The 27,033-nt window shown below is 31.0% G+C and overlaps 1 protein-coding gene across 7 annotated transcripts in view; it reads right to left on the bottom strand.

Moving 5' to 3' along the window:
• The window catches only part of CSMD3 (CUB and Sushi multiple domains 3), a 1,668,414-nt gene that overhangs the window by 456,675 nt on the left and 1,184,706 nt on the right, over positions 1-27,033 (bottom strand). For all 7 annotated transcript variants that reach the window (XM_016431868.2, XM_056823169.1, XM_056823168.1 and 4 more), the window contains 2 exons: positions 25,453-25,622; positions 3,997-4,153 (listed from right to left, as the gene is read on the bottom strand). In XM_016431868.2, the coding sequence (XP_016287354.2) occupies positions 3,997-4,153; positions 25,453-25,622 (327 nt within the window). The remainder of the gene's footprint in view (positions 1-3,996; positions 4,154-25,452; positions 25,623-27,033) is intronic.

The following is a 27,033-nucleotide window of genomic DNA, read 5'->3' as shown; positions in this document are numbered from 1 at the left end:
TACCAGATATCAAATTATACTATAAAGCAGTGGTTGTCAAAACAATATGGTACTGGCTAAGTGACAGAAAGGTGGATCAGTGGAATAGACTTGGAGTAAGTGACCTCAGCAAGACAGTCTATGATAAACCCAAAGATTCCAACTTTTGGGACAAAAATCTGCTATTTGACAAAAAATTCTGGGAAAATTGGAAGAAATATGGGAGAGATTAGGTTTGGATCAACATCTCACACCCTACACCAAGATAAACTCAGTGTGCATGAATGACTTGAATACAAAGAAGGAAACTATAACAGAATAGTATACTTGTCAGATCTTTGGGAAAGGAAAGATTTTAAGACCAAGCAAGAGTTAGGAAACATTTTAAAATATAAAATAGATAATTATGATTACATCAAATTAAAAAAATTTTTTGTAGAAATAAAACCAATGCAACCAAAATTAGAGGGGGAGCAACAAATTGGGGGAAAATCTTCAGAACAAAACTCTGCCAAACATCTAATTACTCAAATTTATAAAGAGCTAAATCAATTGTACAAAAAAATCAAGCCAGTCCCCAATTGATAAATGGGCAAGGGACATGAATAGGCAATTTTCAGATAAAGAAATAAAAACTATCAATAAACATATGAAAAAGTGTTCTAAATCTCTTATAATCAGAGAAATACAAATCCAAAAAACTCTGAGGTAACACCTCACACCTAGCAGATTGGTTAACATGACAACAAAGGAAAGTCATAAATGTAGGAGGGGATGTGGCAAAATTGGGACATTAATACATTACTGGTGGAATTGTGAATTGATCCAGCCATTCTGAACGGCAATTTGGAACTATGTCCAAAGGGCACTAAAAGACTGCCTACCCTTTGATCCAGCCATAGCACTCCTGGGTTTGTACCCTAAAGAGATCATGAGGGGGAAAGAAGACTTGTACCAAAATATTCATAGCTGTACTTTTTGTGGTGGTAAAAAATTGGAAAATGAAGGGATGCCCTCTAATTGGAGAATTGCTGAAAAAATTGTGACATCTGGTGGTGATGGAATACTATTGTGCTAAAAGGAATAATGGACTGGAGGAATTCCATGTGAACTGGAAGGAACTCCAGGAATTGATGCAGAGTTAGTGGAGCAGAACCAAGAGAACATTGTACGCAGAAAGTGATACACTGTTGCATAATCAAATGTAATGGACTTCTCTACTAGCAGCAGTGAAATGACCCAGGACAATTCCAAGAGACTTATGAGAAAGAATGATATCTATATTCAGAGGAAGAACTGTGGGAATAGAAATATAGAAGAAAACTGCTTGAAAACATGGTTCAATTGGGATATGGTTGGGGATGTATACCCTAAATGATCACCCTAGTGCAAACATCAATGTTATTGAAATGGGTCTTGATAAATGACACATGTAAAACCCCCGAGAAATTGTATATTGGCTATGGGAGGGGGCTAAGGGAGGGCAGGTAAAGAGCATGAATCTTGTAACCATAGAGAAATATTCTAAATTAGTTAATTAAATAAAAATTTTAAAAATTATGACCAAATTAAGCCTAAGTCTCTTTTTTTTTTTATTAGGTAGGCTGTTTCCCCAGAAAGCAGCTCCTGTCTGTTGTCATATCTGGTATTGTAAAGCAATCTGTGAAAGCTTGGGCTTCCCAACTTAACCTTTGAGAACTCTGACTTGATTTTAGCTCTGGTGAGAAGTTAGACCTTTTCAAATGTTCTTTATTGTTACAAAAAACATTTTGCTTATACTATTTCATTTAACCCTTATGATCTTTCTGAGAAGTAGATATTATAATTGTGCTATTATTCCTCCTTTAATAGATGAGGAAATGGAAGCCAAGAGCAGTGAAGAAGTTTGCTTAGTGTCAAATAACTAATAGTTTCTGAAAGTGAAAAAAGTCATCTGAATCCTAATATCTACTACTCATAATAATTAATAATAGTAAAGAACCCTGGAGGAGGGTTTAGAAGAGCTGGTTTTGTGAAGTAGCTTCAGAGACTACTAGTTATATGACGTGGGGCAAACCTATTCATTTCTCTGTGCTTCCATTTCCTCATCTATAATGGTGCAAATAATAAAATTTGTATAATTATATATTATTATGCTTGCATATTATTGCATATGTACTACCATGTGTTACAATAAAAATTATTAATACTAATAGATAACATTTATATTCTGTTTTATATCTTGAAAGGCCCTTCATATTTTCTGATTTGATCCTTTAATAACCTTGTTAAACAAATGCTATTATTATCCTCACTTTACAGATGAAGAAATTAAAGCTGAGAGAAGAGAATGGTTTGCTCAATTTCACACAGCTAAGTATCTTAGTCAGGATTTGATCTCAAGTCTTCCTAATTCTAAGGCCAGCAATGTACCTCCAAGCTGCCTATTTTATATGTGTGTATATATGTGTGTGTGTTTTTTCTCTAGTGTACTACATAAGTGTTTCTGATAATTATAGGTTATCAAATATTTCAGTATCTATTTAAAACAAATCTATATAAATATAATAAATATATATATAAATATTTTTTAAAATCTATATATTAAAAAATCTATATAAAAACAAATATTTCAGTATCTATTTAACTCCTATCTTGATAGTTAATGCCTAAATTTCCACAATAATACATAGTTTTCCATCAGTTAAGTTTAGTAATTTTTCTATCTGTTCCCCATAAAAGGAATATACTTTTCATTCGCTTTTATTTCATAGAATCCCTAGCTTCCTTCTCAGTATATCTTAGGTGTCAAGTCCTACATGTAGTAGGACTTTCCTTAGATCCCCATTAGCTAACAGTCTCTCTCTCTCTTTAAATTACTTATTTCATACTTGGTTGTGATTGTGTTAAGTGTAAATATGTTCACATTAATTTCTTATTCAAAAAAATTCCAGTGGCTCCCTATTATCATCAAAATTAAATATAAATGCTGGCATTTAAACTCCTACAGCTTGGCACTAATTGAACTTTCCGAACTGATTTTAAATTATAAACACCACAACACAACTAAGCTGGCTCCTCAAGAATAGAGACTATTTTTCTCCTTTTTTTAAAATCTCCAGAATCTAACACAATGTTTTGCATCTTATAGATGTTTCCTAAACATTTGGTTGTGAAAAAAAATATACTTAAGGTTTAAAACAATATATAATCATACAGGTTTCAGTAATCATAAGCCAGTGATGGGAACCTTTTAGAAATTGCATGCTTTGACCCCCCCCCCCCAAAGTGCAGGGTGTGGCCCTCCCTTCCTTACCTGACAGGGAGGGCGAAAGTCCTTCAATTAGGTTTATAGGCAGAAGCATGGGTAATGTAAAAAAGCCAAGCATGGTGGTGAGGGGTAAAGGAGCAGCTCCACCCAACTCTCTCTGCCTTTCTATTAACAACAACAACAACAACAACAACAAAAAACTGAGGGTGTGGGTAGTCATGCTCATGGAGAGCACTCTGTGTGCCATCTTTGGCACATGTGCCATAGGTTCACCATCATAGCCATAAGCCAGCTGACTAGTAAAAAAGCAAGAAATATTCTTCAAACTAACTATAGCTGAGCTGGAGCAGTATCTTTCCTCCAGTCCTATAGTTTGGGTGAATTGCTTGAGTACATATAATGAAGCAGTCTGTCCCTTTATAGATTCAAAATTTTAGCCACTTCTACTTCTGTCTTTTTCTATTAGAGGTAGAATCAATCCTGAGAATTGTCTGGATTTAGTATGGGCATAAATGAAAAGGGATAAAGAAGGAAAGGAACGTTTTGGAAAATTTAAATTTGCTCATCTCATATACTTACACATTGTATATGTGTGTATACATATGTTTAGGTCTAATTTTTTAGGCATGCCCTATTTTGGGAGGAAAGAGAATAAGAGGTCAAAACTTGGCCTAGAAAATCATTTGGTAATTATTTAATGCTTACAAAATGAATAATTATTGACATGCATTATAATTCATTCTTTCATTCTTTTCCAAGATACTTACTGGTATAAACAAGTTGAAAGCCTTCATCAGTACCTTCAGAATCAGAATTAAATTCTAACCAAAGTTGATTTGAGGTACTACTGAGTGTCAGTCCTCGCATTGATGCACCAGTAAAAGCACCCAGGAGGTGGGTTGTTTTATCTTTTCCATCATATATCTGTAAAATACATACACATATACTGAAAATTAGACTGAGAAATTATAAACACAGAGTTTATTCTTCATAGTCATTAAGAGGGTAGCATCAAAATGTTACGTTTTCCCTAAAGCAAACTGGTTTGCTGAAACATTTCTTCTAAAGTGCAGCTAAAGTATATTCTGTTTTTTTGAATGTCAGAACATTCAAATTTCTGTGGGTATATATTTCTTAGGGCTCATTTTAAAATTCCAACATTAGACTTGACATTAATTTTTAAAAACCTAATTCAGCCCCTTAACAAGTATTTATTTTATTAAGTTTTGTTCTCTCTAGAGTTATTTCCTAACAGTAACTTGGAGAAACCCAATAATACTTTATAAACTCTAGGTTATTGCAGAGTGCAATGATGCATTAATTCCCTAATATCCCAAAAGACTAGCTTGGATATGAGAAAACCTTAAATAATTAAAAGATAATCAATAAAATAACTTTTACTAATCACTTAATATATGCAATATACTGATGAATTTATATTTTAAGTCAGTTAGTCTTTATTCTTAAAATAAACTTTGAAAATAGGACCATTGAGGTTTCATGGTTCAGGTTCCATACTCCAAATGTCAGACTTTTAAAAATCAAACTTCATCTTATTCAGAAAGAGGAAAGTATTAACTGTAAGAAAACATTGCATTAGTGTCTGAGAATGTAAGATCCACAAGATACATGTCTGCAGTGACTACAAATACCTATAACCGTACATGATAATGTATACAAAATTTATGTGGACTGAGAGGCAAAGTAGTTTAACAGATTTTGTGGGTTCAATTTATGAGGCAGATTGCTATAGGAGGATTAGAGCTGGAAAACTTTCTGCATTCTGTTATTTTTTTCAATGGTATATATTAATTGACAGGAAATTAGAAAGATTTATTCTTGTTAAATGGGTTTTTTTTTCCCCATCATGACTATGCCTATAATGACCTCCAACAATAACCTTTAATAGCTTCCATATGCAGAGAAAAAATGTACATTTAAGAAAAAGAAATGATGAATGTTCTACAATCTCAAGAAAAGTGATGAAAGTATTTCCATCTTCCTCAAAGAAATTTCTACTATACTTGTGAAGTCAAATAACAAAGAGTAATGGTAAGAATCCTATATTCAAAATCTGTCTTCTGCTACTCAGTTTGATCTTGAATTTTATGATGGGTTGAATGTTAGAATTGGAAAGGCCCCTGGACATCTCAAAGAAATTAATTTCCTGATCTCTTTTTTCTAGGTCTTATAGTCCTGCTTTGTAAAACAAGCGTTTGGATTAGATTAGTTGTAAAGTTCTTCCAATTCTAAAATCCTCTTAACCTATAAATATTCTAGATAAGTTTTCAATGACAATGAAAATCTAAATGTTAATGATAGGTAGCAAAAGTCTTAAATCTTTTATTACCACCGGAAGAGATATTAGATAAACTTCATTTTAGCAATTAACAGGAAATGTTCTGTATATGAATCTAAGTTGGCAGTTGTGTTCTATATATTTTATTTATGATAATTATTAATTCATTTGCATAATACCAATATTTGCTTATTCAGCTTACTTATTGGATTCATTGTTTTAAACTTTTTGGTTATTCCTTCCAATGATAGTGAATACATTTATTCCAAAAATATTTATTAAGCAATCTTCATAGTTTAAGCAAATATTTTCTGAGAATTGCTATGACAAATGAATAATAAAAAGAAAAAGAACAATAACCATCAGTCAATGGCCAATTTAGTGATCATCCTAAAAGAATTCCATATGTTCTACTTCAGACAAAAATTTAAGGGTTTCAAATTACATGACTTTTCTTTTAGTATAACAGAGCTTAATATTTTTTTAAATAGCTATATTGTTGATCATCATGGAAAATTAGAAAATAACATAAAAGTAGATAAGTACCTTTTTAATATTCATATGACAAGTAATCAGAAGAGGAATAGGACTTGTACAGAGCAAATGGCCTCAAAACAAGATTTCAATTTCCATTCCACAAGCACTTACTCATTCCTTTGGGTTCAACCAAGTTTCTCCACATAAAGTCTGCTTCCCCAGACTCAAATATTTTTGGCCTAAATTTCTATCTTATCCTGGCTGTTATGAGGAACTAGGGAACCTATGAACCTATGAAGCTACTGCCAGACTTCTTTTTAGAAATGCCTGCTACTGGGTTTGGTGGTCTTGGTCTGTAATCCTGCTACTTAATTGAGGGTTAGTCTAAATATATAAGCTTTGTAATTGTGAAGCACTAAGTGGTAAAAGAGTGCCCCAAAGCAAAGGACTACTACCTAAAAAGAGGCAACCCAAATGAGAAATAAAGTGGGGTTAAATTCCATGTCAATTAGCAGTGGGATCAGCTTCATGAGTGGCCATTTCATTTACATATTAGGTAAAATTTTGAGATCTATTCTAAAAACAATAAAACAAACAAAACAAACAAATAAAATCATTCTTATTGGAAGGAACTTTATATAGCCATGTTTTGCAAAGAAGTTGCTATATAAATATGAAAACTTTTCCACCAATAATCTAAATAAATGAGAATAAATGTTTTTATCACTCCCTTACTGAATTTATGAGAGCAAAATATAAGCTAAGTGGCTCAGTGGATAGAGAGCCAGGCCTAAAGAAGAGAGATATAGGGTTCAAATCTTCCCTGAGACATTTCCTAACTGTGTGACCCTGCATAGGTCACTTATACCTAATTGCCTAGTCTTTACCTCTCTCCTGCCTTAAACTAATTCTTAGTATCAGAACCAATATTAGCATTCTTGGTATTATATCTAAAGCAGGAAGGAAGGAAGGAAGGAAGGAAGGAAGGAAGGAAGGAAGGAAGGAAGGAAGGAAGAAAGGAAGGAAGGAAGGAAGGAAGGAAGGAAGGAAGGAAGGAAGGAAGGAAGGAAGGAAGGAAGGAAGGAAGGAAGGAAGGAAGGAAGGAAGGAAGGAAGGAAGGAAGGAAGGAAGGAAGGAAGGAAGGAAGGAAGGAAGGAAGGAGGGAAGGAGGGAAGGAGGGAAGGAGGGAAGAGGGAAGGAGGGAAGGAGGGAAGGAAGGAAGGAAGGAAGGAAGGAAGGAAGGAAGGAAGGAAGGAAGGAAGGAAGGAAGGAAGGAAGGAAGGAAGGAAGGAAGGAAGGAAGGAAGGAAGGAAGGAAGATGAAGGTGTAAATGCTAGTGTTAATATTGGCACTGACTAAATTTCTTCAGCTTATGATCATTCTCAGCTTTAATAATATCAAAACACCAATTATGCCATGCTACATATTCTCTGCTATCTTCTTTCCCTTCTACCTTCTGCAAATCTGGCCTCATACACTTCTTAGCTATGTGACCCTAGGCAAGTCACTTGAATGCCATTTGCTAGCCTTTACTTTTCTTCTCCTTTGGAACAACACTATTGATTCTAAGACAGAAGTGAGAAGAGTTAAAAAAAAAATCTAAATTGTCTAGATAGTATTCAATGAATCCACATCACTCTTTTTACAAAGTTCCTCCTTTTCATCATCGCTGGACTTATTTTTTCTTTATGTCTTCATAATTTTATTTTTTAGAACTTCCTATCACATTTGGTTAGAATTCCTCTATAGAATTTTAGTTCATGAAATCCCACTTAACTTATATTGCAAAGTAAAATCATTTAATAAGTATGTATTAAGTATTGGAAAGATACAACATACCACACTATATCAGAGAAAGGAAAAATAATAGGTCTTTCCTCAAGAAGCTTACATTCTAGGGCTCTTTCAGATAAATATCAGGAAATTCTCAGTTTTCCTTTCTTTCTATATTAAAAATTATGAGGGAATATCTACCTTCTCAAAATCCTCATTTCCTAATATAGCATCAATTTCTTTCTAGCTGTTGACTATTAGATCCAGAATTGAACTGCCTCTAATTGTTTCCCAAGTCTTCAGAAAAGCAGACTACCAATCAAGTGAAGAAACTGTCAGCTACATTGTTTTTATCAGAAAGAAATTTTCAATAGATGTCCAAATTATTGGAGTTACTAACCACTATTGTACCATTTACCAGCCTCATTAATCTATTTTGCATACTGCTCATCTGCCTTAGGATCTTTAGTTCTGATGAATTATTACAATCAGGTCTAGCCAAAGTAAAAGAGACTATATATTTAACTTATAGATTCTTAAATTGTAATAATAAAGCTTTATAATTGTAGTGAGTATATAAAACCAGGGAAGGTGTACATTCCACTCTACTCTCACATTAATCAGAAAACAATTTGATTTACTTTGCTTATTTCTTGGTTTCACATTTTAGAGAGGACAATTATAATTAATCAAAAGTGACAAATTTAATATGAGGATAGGTATAAAGATTATTTCATATTTATATTAATTGAAACAAATAAATGTTTACAGTAGAGAAGAGCAACTTTAGCTGTTGTCACTTCTGTATTTGAAGGTTCGTGTATGGCAATGGAATTAGAATTGTTCTGTTTAATTTCAGAGAAAAGAACCAGAAATAATAGGTGGTAGATGTAAAAGGCAAATCTACATTAGAGGCCAGGATCAAATAACAACAAAAACTTCCTAACAATTAGAGCTCTCCTCAAGTGGACTGGAACGCCCATGAAGCAGCTGATTTCTCATAAGTTGATGTCTTAATGTAAAGGCTATTTCACTCTTTGGCATGTTATAGAGAGGATTCTTGCTTCAGTAAAGGTCAAGGCCATGTGGCCTCTAAAGTCCATGATAATTTGAGAATCTGTGATATCATGCTTCAATGATAATCACCTTTTAAAAAGTATATCTGGTGAGGCAAATTGAAGTTTGACTTTTCAAACTGAAGTTTAACACAGCAAAGTGAAAAAAAGAAATCTTTACAAAATTACATTTGTCTGAGAGTGCTTTTTATTTTAATTTTAGAACATTTAGAAATGTTAATTTTAGACAAATGAATTAAAGCACCCCTACTGTTTTTTTCAAAGAGAAAAAAATTACATGCTATCAATATGACTATTTATGAAGAAAGAGAGAAATTCATTAAAAAATGATGAATCACCAAATATTTAGTACCAATTTGTGTCTTTTAAAAAAATTCTGGGAGAAGTATAAAATGAGACTTCTTATATTTCACTTTACATCCTTATTTTTATTTTAATAGCATTATTTTTAGTAGCACTCTCAGACAAATGAAATAAGACAAAAAGAATTCTGCTTTTTTAAATCAATTTTGTTCCAGCAACAAATATTTTAAAGGAATAGGAACTAGTCACATGAATGTGGTCATTAATATCTTAATATATTTGTTATTTTTCAGTAATTATATTCTTCAAAATTATGTTATAAAATGGTATTATGGCTATGGAATCTAGATTTCACATTTGATTAAAATAATAGGAGAAAAAATACTTGTAAAATCTCTTGGGGTCAGGCAAATATTTTATCATTTTAGTTCAAAATAGAATGAAAATGTTTGTTTTATTTCACCTGAAAATTAGCTAAATTATTTTTCACAACATATCAATTTGTATAATTGTTCACTTAAACCTAGAAAATGAAAAAATAATTTTATTTGTATTACATTTATGGAGGTAGCAAAATGGAGCCAGGATGATCTGGGTTTAAATTATGAGAATGATCTATACTGGTAATGTGAACCTGGGCAAGAAATTTTATTTCTCAGGGTCAGTTAATTTTCTAAGATCACATGTGGCAAAGAAATTACTGAACTTCAGTGGTATAATGAATTAGCATATCTGGGAAGAAAAAAAGCAAAACAAAACAAAATATTGTGGGTCCAGGTCCTAATTCTAAACTATTTACTTGTATTTTTCAATTATTTAAAAACACAATTAATGTAAATTTTACTATTTAAATGTTTAAAATGTCAAAGCATAGAGTGTGTGTTTCTGTCTTCATTCTACTTCCATAAAAGAATAATCATGACATTCAGTTTGTCACTGAAGATCTGAGTTAAAATGACTGATATTTCATAGTTTTTTTCTATATCCCTTCATGTAACAATCTTTAATAGTCTGAAAATTTCAAGTTTTATAACAGACTCCTACATAGTAATAGATTATAAATTGCATATTTATCCCATTGCTAATAATAAGAACATTCAATTAGCCAGAGTTAATCTGCCTTAGCAAATAGATTAAATCATTTACTAAGTAAACAAATGCAAACGATGTGTTGTTAAATAAATGTTCTAGACCTCTAATTCATTATTTCAGGATTGATGAGCTATAAATGCCTTTACCCTTCTCTTTAAAGGAATTGCTATATACCACCCATGCTTCTTTTCTTTTTTTGACATTGACAACATTATTTGCCTCCAGAAAGAATGCATCATTTCTGTTTCTATTCTATTACATACATGAGTGTTGTAGATTTGTGTCAAATCTGTCCCTCAAGAGATCATAAATGGAAAGTATTCAGAATGAAGGAAGAAGGCAATCTAAGGTAGTTTTATTATTAATGACTTGCCCTATGATCTGTAGTCAGTCAACAAAAACTTATTGAGCACTATGGGCTAGGCACTGTACTAAGCAATAAGGACACAAATAATTTTTGAGATTTCAAGTAATATTTAGAACAAGTATGATGGAGGGGCTATTTCTATTCCCTGAGAGAAAGAATAAAAACTATTTTGATTTATTGAAGATATTATGATAAAAATACAAGAGCATATAAAACATATAATAAAATATTTAAAGATATAAAAATCCAAACAAGAAGAGAAGAGGCAAAAAAGAAACATTAAGAGGAGAAGGAAAGATGTGAAAGATAGGAAAAGAAGACAATTGAATTCTCTCATTAGAGCTACCAGAAATGTATTGAGTAGTCCTCATTCTTACATTAAAAAACAAAACAAAATTTAAGCTTTTCAAAGTCCACCTCCATCAACTTTCAACTCACATATTTGATATACAGAAATTGCTAAATAGTTTGTGAGCATGTGTTTAAATCTTTCCAATTTGGAAGAAACATGAAAATGATCAAGAAAGAAAGTAAATGATGGCAGAATAAAGGCTCAAGCTTGAGCTCTTCCAAATTCTCCTCCAAATAACATTAAAATAATACCTCAAATCAAATTCTGAAGTCACAGAACCAACAAAAGGATGAAGTAAATCAATTTTCAAGCCCAAAACAACTTAGAAGACCAGCCAAGACAGTTTGTTTCATTGGGACAATAATAGAGTACTTTCCTGAAGAGGCCACAACAATGCAGATTTAAGCCTACAGCAGGCCTTGGGAGGGGGAATGAATTGGTGGTAGGAGGACTTCTGGAGCAGTCAAACTATGTAAAAAAGGGTTAAACAAATGATCAAAAGGAGATTACATGGTCCCCATAGTTGGCCCTGTGAAGAGGCTTCTGATGCATTATCTACACATGGTTCCAGGTCACAGTCCTAGGGTGGGGAGAAGCACTAACAGAAGTGAAAACCATGGATATAGTTCTAAAGTGGAAAAAACATGCGGTGGTTACTCATAGATCAAAGCACAAGATCAGTGACCACACTCTCCTTGTGGTTAAAAGAAAGGTCAAAACACAAACTCAGAGAAAGACCACAAAAATAAATAGCTGAAACCATAGTCTAAAAGAAAAAAATATTAATTGTTCCTAGGATCCTAAAAAAAGTTCCTTATAGAACTAAGTTTTTTTTTTAAACCCTTATCTTCCATCTTGGAGTCAATACTGTGTATTGGCTCCAAGGCAGAAGAGTGGTAAGGGCTAGGCAATGGGGGTCAAGTGACTTACCCAGGGTCACACAGCTGGGAAGTGTCTGAGGCCAGATTTGAACCTAGGACCTCCCATCTCTAGGCCTGGCTCTCAATCCACTGAGCCTCCCAGCTGCCCCCTAAGTTTTTTTTTTTTTTAATAAAATAGGAGAGGTAGGAGAAAATTTGGGGAAAAAAATGACAGTGAAGAAAGAAAATTATGAAAAGATGATCAATAGTTTGGTAAAAGACTCATAAAAAATACTTAAAAAACCCTTAAAAAATAGAAAAAAGCCAAATCATAAAAGAAGCACTAAAATCAATATAAGTGGAGAACTTTTTTTAAAAAGATCAATTGTGCAAATGGAGAAAGAAGTACAAAAATTCAATGAAGAAAAAATCCTTTTGAAAGTAGAATTGGTCCAATGGAAAAAGAGACACAAAAGCTCTTCAAAAGAATGAAAAAAGTGGAGGAAAATGTGAAATATCTCATTGGAAAAATAATTGACCTAGGAAATAGACTAAGGAAAAGAAAATTTAGTAATGAAGAGACTACCTGAAATAAAAGCTTAAAGAAAATACTATACATCATATTTCATGAAATTATCAAGGAAAACTGACCTGATTTGCTAGAAAAAGGGTAAAAAAATCAAAAGAATACAATAATGACCTTCTAAAAGGCATATTAAAATGAAAAGTCCCATGAATATTTAGTCAATTTATAGTATCCCCAGTTTAAGAATAAAATATTGCACACAACAAGAAAGAAATAACTCAAATATAATGTAGATCCCAATCAGGATAATGCAAGATTTAACAGCTTCCACATTAAAGAATGAGGTGGGGGTATTGGAATATTATATTCCAGAGGGGAACATGTCTATGATCACAACCTACAATTAACTACAAGCCAAACTGAATATATCCTTTAGAGGAAAAACTGATATTTAATGAAGTTGAGGACTTTCAAGTATTCCTTTTTAAAAAAATAGAGCTAGATAAAAAATATGACTTTTAAAACCAACTCTCAAGAGAAGCATACAAAGACAAATAAGAAAAAAAAAAACATAAGGGACTGAATGAGGTTAAATTGCTTACATTCCTATATGCAAAGATGAACTTTGTAATTCCTAATAATTTTGTCATTATTAGGGCAATTAGAATAAGCATACATAGAAACAAGACATGAATGTGAGTTGACCATGATGGGATGGAATCCAAAACTAAAAATGAAAATCCAAAAAATGAAATTAAGGAATGAGAAAGAGGAATGTATTGGCAGAAGAAGGAAGAGAAAGGTAGAACTGGGTAAATTATTTCAAGTAAGGCAGTTCAAAAGAGCTTTTACAGTGGAGGGGAAGATGGAGATAGAAAGCAGTGCTTGAGTCTTAAGTTCTCATAGGTCTTGGTTCAAAGAATAAATAAATAAGTTGGATATAGAAATCCATACTCTATTGAATAATAGAGGATAAAAGAAATGTAGGCTAATTGAAAGGAGGGATGATTGGGAGATGTAGTGGTCAGAAGCAAAACACTTTTGAGGAGGGAAATGGTGAAAGGAGAGACAGAGAAGGATGAATAGAAAAGAAAAAGTAGGATAGAGAGAAACATATGATTAATAATCATGAGTGAATGTGAACTTATCAGCAAAATTAAAGTGGATCATTGAACAGTTTACAAGATTTAGACATAAAGGGTGGTATGAGCAAACTAAGGGAGCATGGAATAGTTTATCTGTCAAATCTATGGATAAGGGAAGAATTTATTATCAAATAAGAGGTATATAGCATTACTGGATATAAAGGATAATTTTGATTATGTTGAATTTAAAAGGTTTTTCAAAAACCAAAGTAATATAGCTACAATTATAAGGAAAGCAGAAAATTAGGGGAAATTTTTTACAGTAATTTTTTGATTAAAATTTATAAGGTTATAATTAATTTCATATTTAATAAATGATTGAAGGACATGAACAGTTTGCAGAAAAAGAAATCAAAACTCAATATACTCATATGAAAAAATGTTCTAAATCACTATTGATTAGAGAAATGTAAAAACAATTCTGAGGTACCACATCACACATATAAGAATTATTCATGACACAAAAGCAATCTGATAAATATTGGAGGGGATGTGAGAAAACTGAGAGAAATTAATTTTGTTGGGAGTTGTTAACTGATATATTTGGATAAGGAATTTGGAATTATGCCCTAAGAACCATAAAATTGTGAGCCCTTTAACCTGGAAATATCACTTGTAAGACTGTATCCCAAAGAGCTAAAAAAAAAAAGAAAGAAAAGAAGAAAAGGACTAATTTTTATAAAAATATTCATAGCACTTCTTTTCTGATGTCAAAGAAAAGGGAATTGAGGGAATACTATCTACTGGGGAATGGTTGAACAAGTTATAGCATATGATTTTGATAAAATACTAGTGTACCTCATAAAAAGGATGCTTTCAAAAAACTTTGAAAGACTTACACAAACTGATGTAAACTGAAATATACAAAACTAGGAAGATTTTGTACACAGAATAGCAATATTATATGATGATCAAATGTGAATGACAGATATTCTCAGCATTATAGTGTTCTAGGACAATTCCAAAATACTCATGACTAAAAAATGAATTTCACCTCAGAAAAAAGAGCTGATGGAGTAGGAATGCAAATCAAAGAACACTTTTTTAAAGTTTTTTTTATTTTTCTTTTCATTTTTTGTGTATGTTTTCTTTCACAACATGACTAACATAGAAACGTGTTTTATTTGACTGCATATATATAATGTAAATCAGACTCCTTGTCTTCTTAATAAGGGGTAAGGTGAGGGAGGGAGGGAGGGAATTTGGAACTCAAAAAAATTGTTTTTACATGTAATTGGAAAATAAAAAATTTAAACAAAAATAAAGTTAATATAGCAAATTAAAAAAAAAGAGAGAGGAAGGTCTGCTAGAATGTTTTTTTCTCAGTCACTTGAGAAAATTGGACACTATATAAAATTTCTTACATCTCTTCTAGCATCTTTCCCTGGCTTTCTATTGATCTAATATTATCTTTCTGAAATGTTTAAGTATGGTTTGCCCATTTTCAAAATGTCCAAGGATTCAAAATTATTTTTCCCATCTAATATTCCATTCTCAGAGAGAAGATCTGCATTAGGTTTTAGGAATAGAAAGGCAAACTAATGAATTCTGGCCAGGTTTTCTTAATTTGCTTCAATTCCTTCGGTTATTTAAATTTTAAAATATGTTTAATGAATAATGACTCAAATGAGTAATTAATTGCTGAAATTCAACATGGCAAGACAAAATAAAGCAAAAAAAAGGAATTGTGGGCAAATTTTCTCTTGCAATTTTGGTGTAAAAATGTATTCTTGTTGGTATTGTAGATATTATGTATTTTTATTGCTATTATTCCTGCAATTACTGTTATGTTGTTCAGTGACAAAAAAGAGAGTTTAATTTAATGACTCCATTTTAGCTATAACTTCATTTATTATGAGTTGACTGTTTACACAATATCATTTTTATCTTACTTTCAAAATTCAAATTTAATATTACTGATAAAGAGAATAAAGAGACCACACAACTTGTAGATATTGCTTATTTTTAAAAAATAGATACTTTAAATTTCATGTTTCCATCAATGAAAATAATTTTTAATATTATATTCAGAAAATCAAAGGGGCAAACTGATTTTCAGTGACTCCCTTTCTTTTAAAGAAAAAGAGACACAAAAATTGAGCTAAATCAAGATAGGAAATATTTATATGTTAGATTTGAATTATTCTCTTCTTTATAAACATGATAGGTAACATATTCCTTATTGAAATTTCTTTATAATAGCTACTTTTAGACCTAGATCATGTTCCCATTTTGATCTTATCATAGTAAATAGTGTGGGAACTTCTTTAGTTTATGTGAAACTGTTTTCCAGTTTTCCCAAGAATTTTTACAAAATAGTGAGTTTTTATGCCAAAGTTTGGAACTTTGCCTTTGTCAATGCAGGGTTTCTATATTTTTTTTTACAATATTTGTTTTTTATCTACATTGTTCCACTATTCTGTTTCTTAGCTGGGACAAGATACCTCTTATAATTACCACTTTATATTATAATTTGAAATATTGTACTATTAGACAATTTTCCTTAACTTTTTTTATTATTTCCATCAATAATTTTAATCTTTTGTTTTTCCAAATGATTTTATTTATTTTTGTTGTTATTGTTCAATAATTTTTATTGGAAATTTAATTGGAATGATATTGAATTAAGTAGATAACTTTAGACATGATTGTTTTAATTATATTTTCTCTGCCCACCCTTGAAGAATTAATATTTCTCCAATTATTCATATGTGACTTATTTGTATAAAAAGTATTTTACAATTTATGTAAATATAGTTTTTTAATTTGTTTGGGAATATATAATTCTATATATTTTAGTTTAATTATAGTTAATCTAAATGTATTATTCCTTAATGATTTTTTCTTTCAGGAGACTGTTAATGATACATAAAAATGTTAATTATTTGTGTGGGCTGATTTTGTATCCAGCTAATTTGTTAAATTATTGATAGTTTTAGTTTATTTTAATCAAATCTAATATTTTACATACAAATCATAACAGCAGAGATAGTTATATTTTTTTAACCATTCTGATACATTCAATTTACTTTTATTTCTTTTTTGATATTATTAGCATTTCTAGTGCTGGTATTTTTATAGATTACATTATATTGCTGATAAAGATCATCCTTGGTTGCTCCTCACATCATAAGGAAACTTTCTAATTTACTCACATTCTAGATAATTTTTGCTAATGGTTTAAAATATGTACTTCTTATTAACATAAGGAAAAATAATTTATACATATTCTTTCAAGTATTTTAATAGGAGTGAGTGTTGTAATTTGTAAAAAACTTTTTCTTCATGTACTGATACAATCATATTATTTTTGTTACTTTTTTGTTGATGTAATCAATCATGTTAATCATTTATCTTTAGAATTGTACTAATATTCACTAGTAAAACTGACAGAAATTTTTCTTTCTCTGTTGTGGCTCGTTCTGGTTTAGGTATCAACCATATTTTTTTCATAAAAGAAGTTTGGCAGTACTCCTTATTTAGAGATTGTTCAAATCTAATTAATATTGGAATTAGATGATCATTAAAATGTTTGGTAAAAATCCCTTGTAAATTCATGTGGTCCTGATGCTATTTTCTTAGGAAGTTCCTTTATGGTTTTTCTAAAATAGGTTTATTTAGTTATTCTATTTCTTCCTCTGTCAATCTAGGCAATTTATATTTTTCTAACTATCTATTTCATTTAAATTATTCAATTATTTGGCATATAATTGGGCAAAATAACCCCTAATATTTGTTTTGAGTTCATCATCATCAGTGGTAGATTCACCCTTTTTCAATTTTGATGATAGTTATTTGGCTTTCTTCTCTCTCTTAAAAATCATTATTAACCAAAAGGTCTGCCTTTTGTCATAAAACCAACTGATAGTTTTATTTATTAACTAAATGGGTTTTTTGTAATCAGCTTATTTAATATCATCATTAATTTTTAGGATTTCCTACTTAGGACTTAATTGGAGATTTTAATTTGTTCTTTTTCCAATTTTTTAAATTGTATACATAATTCAATGAGCTGTTCTTTGTCTATTCTATTGATATAAGCATTAAGAAAGATACATTTCCCTCTTATTAGTGTTTTTGCAGTATCATAAAAGTTTTGGTATTTTGCTTCATTACTATAATTTTCTTTAATAAAATTGTATATTGAGTTGGATCCAACATAGTGGTGTAGTAGCATGGAAAGTTGGACCTACTCTAAGAATCCTTTTAAACCAACCTTAAAATAGCATCTCAAAGCAAATACTTGGGCCACAGAATAAACAAGGGAATGGAATGAAGTAACTCTTGTAGAAATCAGCTTTAAAAGTATTCAGAGAGGTCTATTTCACTGGTGTGAGAGAGAATTGGAAGTAAAATCACACACAGAGGAATGCAAACTTACCCCTTCCTACTTATTCTGCCAGGCTCTGAATCTGGGCAAAAGCCATTTTGAGACCCCAGGACCCTGCCTAAGCTAATAGCAGAGCATCACACAACCACACTTTGAAGTCCCTAGACTTGGAAAATGCTCAAAAAGGAATTAAAATTTTGAATAAAAAAGGTGGAAGAAAAATGGAGAAAAGAAATTAAAGCAATACAAAAAAATAATAGCTTAAAAACTGGCATCAGTCAAATGGAAAAAGAGGCATGAAAACCAATAGTGAAGAGAGTTTTCTAAAAAGGAAAACTGACCAAATGAAAAATGAGATTCAAAAGGTCACAGAAGAAAATCATTAAAAAAAATTAGAAGTGGGAAAACAGAAGTTAAGAATATCATGAGACACCCAGAAACAAGAAAATAAAATCAAAAGAATTGAAAAAATAGAAGAAAATATTAAATATTTCTTTAAAAAACACTGACCTGGAAAATATATCCATGAAAAACAATCTAAGAATTATTGGACTATCTGAAAGTTATAATTTTAAAAAAACAACCAAAAACTAGATATCATATAGCAAGAAATTATCAAAAAAAAAACTCTTCCCTGATGTTCTTGAACAAGAGAAATTATAGAAATTAAAAGAATCCATCAATCACCTCCTATAATAAATGCCCAAATGACAACTGCCAAGAATATTATAGCTAAACTCAAGAGCTACCAGGGCACAGAGAAAGTACTACAAGCAGCTAGAAAGAAATAACTCAAATATCATGAAGCCACCATCAGAATTAAACAGGATTTAGCAGTTTCTATTTTAAAAGATTGGAAGGCTTAGAATATATTTCATATGGCAAAGGGACAAGGATTCTAACCAAGAATTAATTACCCAGCAAAATTGAGTATATTCTTTTAGGGGCCAAAATGGTCATCTAATAAAGTAGAAGATGCCCCAGTATTCCTAATGAAAGCACCAGACCAAAAATGAAAATTTGATGTCCAAATACAAGATCAAGGAGAAGCATAAAAAGATAAAAGGGAAGAAAAGTTAAGGGTCTCCAATAAGATAGAATTGTTTGTATTCATAAATGTAAAGATGTCATTTGTAACTTATAAAATGTTTATTGTTATCATAGTAGTTAGACATATACATAGATGATGTGGGAATAAGATGTGTAGGTAGACATTCATAAAAAAATCAAGTGGGTGAAAAAGAGACTTCACTGAGAAAAAAGAGAAGTAAAATTGGGTACTTTACATCACCTAAAGAAATATGAAAAAAAAATCCAACTATTATAGTAGAGGGGACGATGAGGGGGTTATGGGCAATGATGAAACCTTACTTTCATTGGAATTGGCTCAGAGAAGGAATATGCAATAGGGAATAACAATAGGGAATAACCAAGACTCATAACCCAATAACCCAGAATCCTATCTAATCCTGTAGAGAAGTGGATAAAGAATAAGAAAGGTGGCGGTAGGGAGGGGAGTAATATAAGGGGAAAAAAACTGTTGTGGGGGTAATTAAAAGCAAAACACTTGTGTGGAGGGACAAAGAAAAAAGGACAAGGTCTGGGATCAAAAGGGGAAAACAAAATGGAGGGGAATATACATATGGTAATTGTAATTGTGAATACAAATGGGATGAACTCTCCCATAAAATGGAAGCATGTAGTTGAGTGGATAAACACCAGAATTCTATGATATGCTATTTACAAGAAATACATCTGAGTGAGATAGACACATACAGAATAAATGTAAGGGGATGGAGCAGAATATATGGGCTTTAACTTAGATTAAAAAAAAAAAAAACAGGAGTATGAATCATGATCTCAGACAAAGCCCAAGCAAAAATAGAGCTAATTAAAAGAGATAAAGAAGGAAATTATTTCTTGATAAAAGCTAATATAGATAATTTAGTAATACCAATACTTAGCATGTATGCAACAAATGTTAGAGTATCCATATTTTTAAAGGAGAAACTAAATAAACGTAAGGACTAATTAGATAGTAAAACTATATTAGTAAGGAACCTTTTCTTTCCCCTCTCAGACTAGATAATTTAAACAAACAAACAAACAAAAAAAAACAAGAGAGCAGTAAAGAAAGTTAATTAAATTTTAGAAAAGTTAGATTGAATAGATCTCTGAACAAAACCAAATGGCTATAAAAAAGGAATATACCTTCAATAGTACATGATACATACAAAAAAAATTGACCATGTATTACATAAAATACATATTACATAAAAACTTCACAACCAATACAGAAAATCAAAAATAATAAGTGTAATCTTTTCAGATTATAATGCAATAAAAATGATAATCAATAAGGGTTCATGAAAAAGATTAAAACCTAATTGGAAATAAATAAACCTGAAAAAGCAGTGAGTTGAAGAACAAATTATAGATGCAATCAGTGATTTCATTAAAGAGAATGACAATGAAGAGGTGAATATCAAAATTCATGGAATATAGCTAACGTAGTATTTAGTGCAAAATTTTATATCTCTGAATGCTCGTATTGATAAAATACAGAAAAAGATAAATGAAATGTTCATGCAACTAAAAAAAACTAGGAAAAGAACAAATTAAAAATTCCCAATTAAAGACAATTGGAAACTCTAAAAAAATCAAAGAAGAAATTAATAAAATTGAAAGTAAGAGAACTACTGAACTAATAAATAAGACTAGGATTTGGTTTAATGAAAAAAAAATAAAATAGAGCTCTGGCTAATGTGATTTGAAAAAGGAAAGAAGAAAATCAAATGACCAGAACAATAGCCTAAATGAATATTAGTGTAAAAATCTGAAATAAAAAATTAGCAGAGACCCCAGCAATATATCATAACTATTATTCACTATGTCCAGGTGAGATTTATACCAAGAATGGAAGACTTGTTTGATATTAGGAAAACCATCAGTATAATTGACCATAGCAATAATAAAATTAATTAAATGATGATGGTGATAGAATTATATTGTGCTATAAGAAATTATGAAAAGGATGATTTCAGAGGAAGACCTGTGAGAATTGGAATGCAGATGAAAGCACACAATTTTTTCACTTTAATTTATTTAGGTTTTCATTTGGTGGTTTTGGTTTTATATTATTTTCTTACAAAACTGAACAATTTGGAGATATGTTTTGCATGATTATACATGTATGATAAAGATAATTAGACCATATACCTTTGGGAAATCCATGTGAAAATTTATTATTACATGTAATTGGTAAAAAAAAAACTTTATAATAAAAAGTTTCAATGATTTTTAACCCACTAATTCTTTAAATTACATTATTTAGCCTCCAATTAATTTTTTAATCTGTGGTTCCATTGTCCCTTATTAAATACATTTTTGTTTCATTATGATATTCCTTCCTTCTCTTTCTCTCCCTCTCTCTCTCTTTCTTTCACTGAGGAACTGTAATTTTCCTCAAATCACTACCTCTCTAATATCCATCCCTTTTTCGGTTCCAACTTTATTTTCCTCTCCTGTTCTTCTAAGGTTCTCTCTCTTTTCACCTCACTTTATTCTCCTACTTGTTCATCTATTTACCCTTCTTTAAGTCCTTCCTTTATTCCACTCTAGCTCTCTTTTCTGTTAATATAAATAGCCTTTTTAATTACCTTTCTTTTCTTATCCCATTACCACCTTTTAAAAATATCTGTGTCCTTCTACAATTCACTCTTTTAATCTTTATCTCTCACTCTCTTATCTTCTCATAAGTTGGGGGAAATTTTTCTTTCTATATGTATTATTTCTTCTTTTACCTAAATCCAGTGAGAATCGTGACCATATTTCCATCCTGTACCCCTCTTCATTGTAACATCTTCTTTCATTCATTCCTCTATTAGATGAGATGGTTACAATTTATTATTTTCCATACAATTTTGTTTTTTAACTCATTCTACTATATGTTATTCAAACTTGAAGCTTTTATCTATAAATGTACCTCCAAACTACACAATTAATGATATCATTCATAAGGTTTGAATATATCATTTTCTAATGTAAGAAATAAAGATTGTAACCTTACTAAGTCCTTTATAATTAGTCTTTCATATTATCTATCTCCTTATATTTCTTCTCATTTTTGAATATTGAATTTTCCATTCAGTTATGGACTTTTCTTCAAGAATATTTTAAAGTCCACTATTTTTTTAAATGACCATTTATTTTCTTGTATGATACTTAGCTTTGTTGAGTAGAATACTCTTGATTGTAAACCAATTTTTTTTACTCTTCAAAATGTTGTTTTCCATGAACTTTGGTGTTTTAATGAGGAAGTTACTAAATCTTGTGTTATCCTTATTGTATCATCACAGTATTTCAATTTTTTTAGTTGCTTGTACTGTATTCTCCTTAATGTGGGAGTTACAAAACTTTTCTCTAATGTTCCTGGGTGTTTTTTTCTTGGGATCTATTATAGATGATTATTGATGGTCTATTTCTAAGTTCTACTTTTTCTTCTAGTTCCAAAAATCTAGAGCAATCCTTTCTTATTTTTTTAACTTTCAAGGAAATTAATAATCTATTGGGGAAACAATATACACATGTACAAATATCTAAAGGAGAGGAACAAAATAAACACAAAGTAGCAAAATTCAAGATAGGGAGAAAGGGCATTACAAGGTTTAAAAAAGCAATTTTCACTCTCTTCCTCTTTTTGGTAACCTCTCAGCTTTCTTCCCAACTGTCCAGGAATAATTTTCTTCAATAATTTCTTGAAGGATAGTGTGGTTAAACTATTTTTTGATCATAATTTTCAGGTAGTCAAAGAATTCTTATATTGTCACTTCTCAGTTTCTCAGGTAATATGTGAAGCAAAATAGTTAGGACATTTTTATCCTGAGATCAGAGTCTAGCCCTGGTGAAGCCAGCATCAGCAAGGGTGTCTGCTAGAGTCAACATGCAGAGCTAGTGTAACATCATCAAGGAAGGGTAGACAACATGAGAGCCACTGTTCAAGGAAAGGGAGGTAGAGCTGCTAGGGTTTTTTAAGGAAGGATATAGAAAGCCCCATAGCTCTTTTGGCTTCCCTACTTAGGAAGACATTTTCTCTCTGTGCTTGACTGATTTGGGCTGGAATCTGGCAAGCCACAGTGGCATGACTTTAGCCAGCCAAATGGGGAATCAAATTTAATTAGATTTTTGCTCTCTCCCCCCCCTTCATTTTCTCTTTACTAATAAATGCTTAAAAATATAGTGATGAACCTCCAGATAAATTTTTATTTGTGATAGTATGTTGCCTTTGTTAAAAATTTTTCTATCATTTTTCATTTTTTTTATTCAGTTTTACTATTTATTGTTGTCTTAAGAAATAAGTTATCAACTTCCTCTTGGTCAATTCTCATTTGTAGTGAATTCTTTTCTTCAGTGAGTTTTTGGATTTCTTTCCCAATTAGTTCATCTTTCATAATTTTCTATATATTTTTTCCCAACCTCTCTCTTTTGGTTTCTGAAGTCTTTTTTAAGCTCTTCTAAGAACTCTTTTGGGGCTTATATCCATTTAAATTTTTCTTTTAAAATTTTCTAAGTGGATGTTTTAATTTCACTATTTTCTGAATTACAACTCTGATCTTTATTTCCAAAGAATCTATATATGGGGTCTTTCTCTTTTGCTTACCCATTTCTTTTATTTTTCAGTTTTAGCAGCCTACTTCTTAATTATCAATTTTATACAAGTGCCAGGTTCTTCTCCCTGTGCAGGGAGATAAAGTGACAGGGTTTAATTTTCTGCTCTTCTTGTTATTTCCTGAAATTTCTGAGGGATCTTTGATCTTTTTATTCTTTTGATATCTATATTGAAGGGTACCCAGCAAATGCTATCAATTTCAACACTCTTTCCTACAATGGTTTCTCCAGTGATGATGAGCATCTTTTTATCTCTCTCTCCTGGAGCAGGATTCAGGAACTCCATTCTCCCATGGTTTACTCACTTCTGCTCCTCCTCTTCTTTAGCTAGTTTGACACATTATCTAGTTAGTGTACATAAGCCCACTGTCTTCTCTCTCTTGGCTCCCCATATAGTCAGTTGCTACATCCTCCACAATTGTCTCTTGTTCCTGCCATTTGTTTATTTAGCTGTTAGAGAGCCACCTAGAGCCCTCCTTGATTCTTCTTAAGTTGTTTTACATTATATAATTATTTCCTCGACTCTAACCAACTTCACCATTTTAAAATTCACTCAGAGGCCCTATTTCTAAGCATTTGAAGAGTGAGCAAATCTGTCCTATTCCTCCTTCATCTCAGAGTAAACTTTTATTATGTTTATATTTTTATTTCTGAAAACATCACCCCCCCCCATTGCTAGACAGTAAATAGCTAGGAGACATAATGGATAGATGGTCTGATTTTGGGTCAGAAAGACCTAACATTCAAATACTCTCCCAGATATTTAATGCCTGTGTGATCCTGGCGAAGTTTGGGAAGGGTTTAAAATAGAAGGTTCATTAATTTGGCAAGGAAGTGGCATAATAACTTACCAAGATGAAGGTGCCCAGGGGATAGAATCTCTATCTATGCAGAAATTACCTATACCACAGAAATCATGGTTCACTAAAATGCAAAAGTATATGTCATGTGATACTATCAATATTATATTTTCCCACTTACAATTTTAGGAGCCCTAGTTTCTATGTTTGCCACCAATTAATCAAATTGGATTGTTCCAAAAAAAAAGGCATATATTTCACTTTCAAGTAACTGAAACATAACATTCTCAGAAAATTCTTAGAGAAAACTTTATTATGTATCTATCTTTGCAAGGTCCGGTACGAAGAATTAAAAAATTAGAGAGAAAAATAAAGTGTTTTTGGTACTAATACTATAAAATAATATCAAATGAGACAAAAGTAAATGCTTTCAGCTAAGTCGTTAAATATTTGTTCAAGCAGATAGTTTATAGCCTTTGACTTCATAGGTTTCCATTCTTGCTCAAAGTAAATGAATTTATAATATTGAAATAAACTTTTTTACTTTAAAATATAAATAATTATTTTCTAGCAATAAATATGGAAACATTTTATTATTTAAGTGGATTTATAACACTAATGTGTACATTCCTTCCTGCCCTATAGATCATGACTCAGATATGTCTTCTCATTCTTTATGATTCTTATTCACAAAAATACTTTAAGAAAAATCCTATGTCTTTGCAAGCAGTTTAGCAAACAAATCACATGAACTATATAAATAATAAATCTAACATTTCCATGAGAATTCAGTTAGAAATTGCCAAAACCAAAATCACTTATATTTCAATAGACAAAAATATTTTACTTCAGAGTAATAGTGTATAAAAATATATTTGATAAAATGTTTTTGATTAAAGGGAATATTCTCAAAACATTCAAATTCAGGGATTTATGAAAAATAGAAATAGTTAATATTATTTATTTAATTTCTATTATTAAAATTCATCAGATTAGAAAGGAAAATATTTTATTATAATAAAATTATCTTAGATAAAATGGATAGTTTGACTATATAATATGATAACACAAACTTAATATAGTTTAATAAAGCAAAGCAATAAATGGGAGGTAGGTATTAAAATATAGGTTATGGATGTATCAGAGACGCACTTACCTTAAGAACATCTCCTTGTGCTAAGTGAAATGTTCTGGCTGAAATATTGATTCCCTTCCCTGCTTGTACCTGAATGCTATAAATGCACTCATGGTTGTTTTCATAGTTGAGAGGATAATTTGGAGACAGCAAAATTCCTTCATTATTTGTTGCAGATGCACCACATTCCGCTGCAAGTAAAACAGAATATTGAGGTATAACTTAATAAAGTATATTAACATTTTAAAATAATGTAATGTATGGAAGTATAAATGCCTTTCAGTACATCATTAGCATTTCATGACACCTAGAGCCTAAATGGAAAAAAAATTAAAAGTGCAGAAACGTATGTGTGCTATATTTCCTCATGGAAAGCACAAGTGGGTTTGTTTTAGAATATTAGTACTAAAAAAAGAAGCAGGAAGGAAGAATGAAAGAGGAAAGAAGAGCTTTTAATCTTTAATTTTATAGATTATGGATCTAAGTTAATCATAAATTATTACCTCCTCTATACTTGATCTCTATTTTATATAATGTGTTATCAGTTATCAACAAAATTAATGATAGAGTTAATCATGATTTAGCAAGTTTACAACTTTGTTACTATTTTTGGCTATTTTAATACACTCTCTAAAACCAATATGCTGATATTATCAATCAAGTCATTCCCTTCCCTCTCCCAGTAATCAATAACCAATTTGAGTCCCTTTGAAAGATAGGTTATTTTCTCAAATTATGTCAGTACAATGTCTGGAATGAATATAGGAGAAATCCTAATCTTCCAAGACAGATTTGGAACACCATAGGGAACCTCTAATTATTTTTATAGGCTGTTAGAGAATTCTCAAAAAAAGTATCAATACAAAACTTGTGTTTTCTGCTGTATTTCCCTTGTTATTTAAAGGAAAGACTATTTTCAGTATGTTAATGGGATATTAGGTGCCCTCGGGTGGACATCAGAAAGATTTGTATGCACTATTAGTTAATGAAATCATCAATTGTTTTATTTTTAATGTTTCACCAACAGATGTGAAGAAAAGGATGTGTTCATATTATCAGCTACTGAATGAGAGAAGTAAGTGAATCAGAACCTCATGACACATGTTATGTTTCCCTGAATTGTCTTCCATATGGTCAGTGGTTATTCTTGCTGAACCTTTATCATTTCATTCTTATGAGAGAGGAAAAAGAAAAAGTAGCCTTGAATCAGCCTTTGGGTTTCTGAAAATTTTGAACTACTCTGAGATATTAGCATAAATGGATATTCTCTGGAAAAATACTTTAAGAACTGGAGGAAAGATGACTGGACTTATTAGATCAGCTGAAGGCTGCTGGTCTAACTGTTTACTCAAAAGTTTAGTTTTGTTAAATCTCCATCCAATAGGAAAGTCAAATATGAAATACATGGGCAAAGGAACTATTCTGTTTTTGTAGCTCTCAAACCTTAGTACAATGCTTAGTATCTGGTAGATACTTAATAAATTCTTGTTTATTTAATTGAAATATATGAGTCACATGGGTCACCCTGAAAAGATTTAATACAGGGCACTTTGTCACATCCAGAGAAGTATTATGAATTCAAGCCATTCTTAGGTTTTATTG

The sequence above is a fragment of the Monodelphis domestica genome, chromosome 3 (assembly GCF_027887165.1).
Source record: "Monodelphis domestica isolate mMonDom1 chromosome 3, mMonDom1.pri, whole genome shotgun sequence".
Taxonomy (NCBI): domain Eukaryota; kingdom Metazoa; phylum Chordata; class Mammalia; order Didelphimorphia; family Didelphidae; genus Monodelphis; species Monodelphis domestica.
The sequence above is the reverse complement of the archived record's forward strand: the minus strand, read 5'-3'. Positions and strand labels throughout refer to the sequence as shown.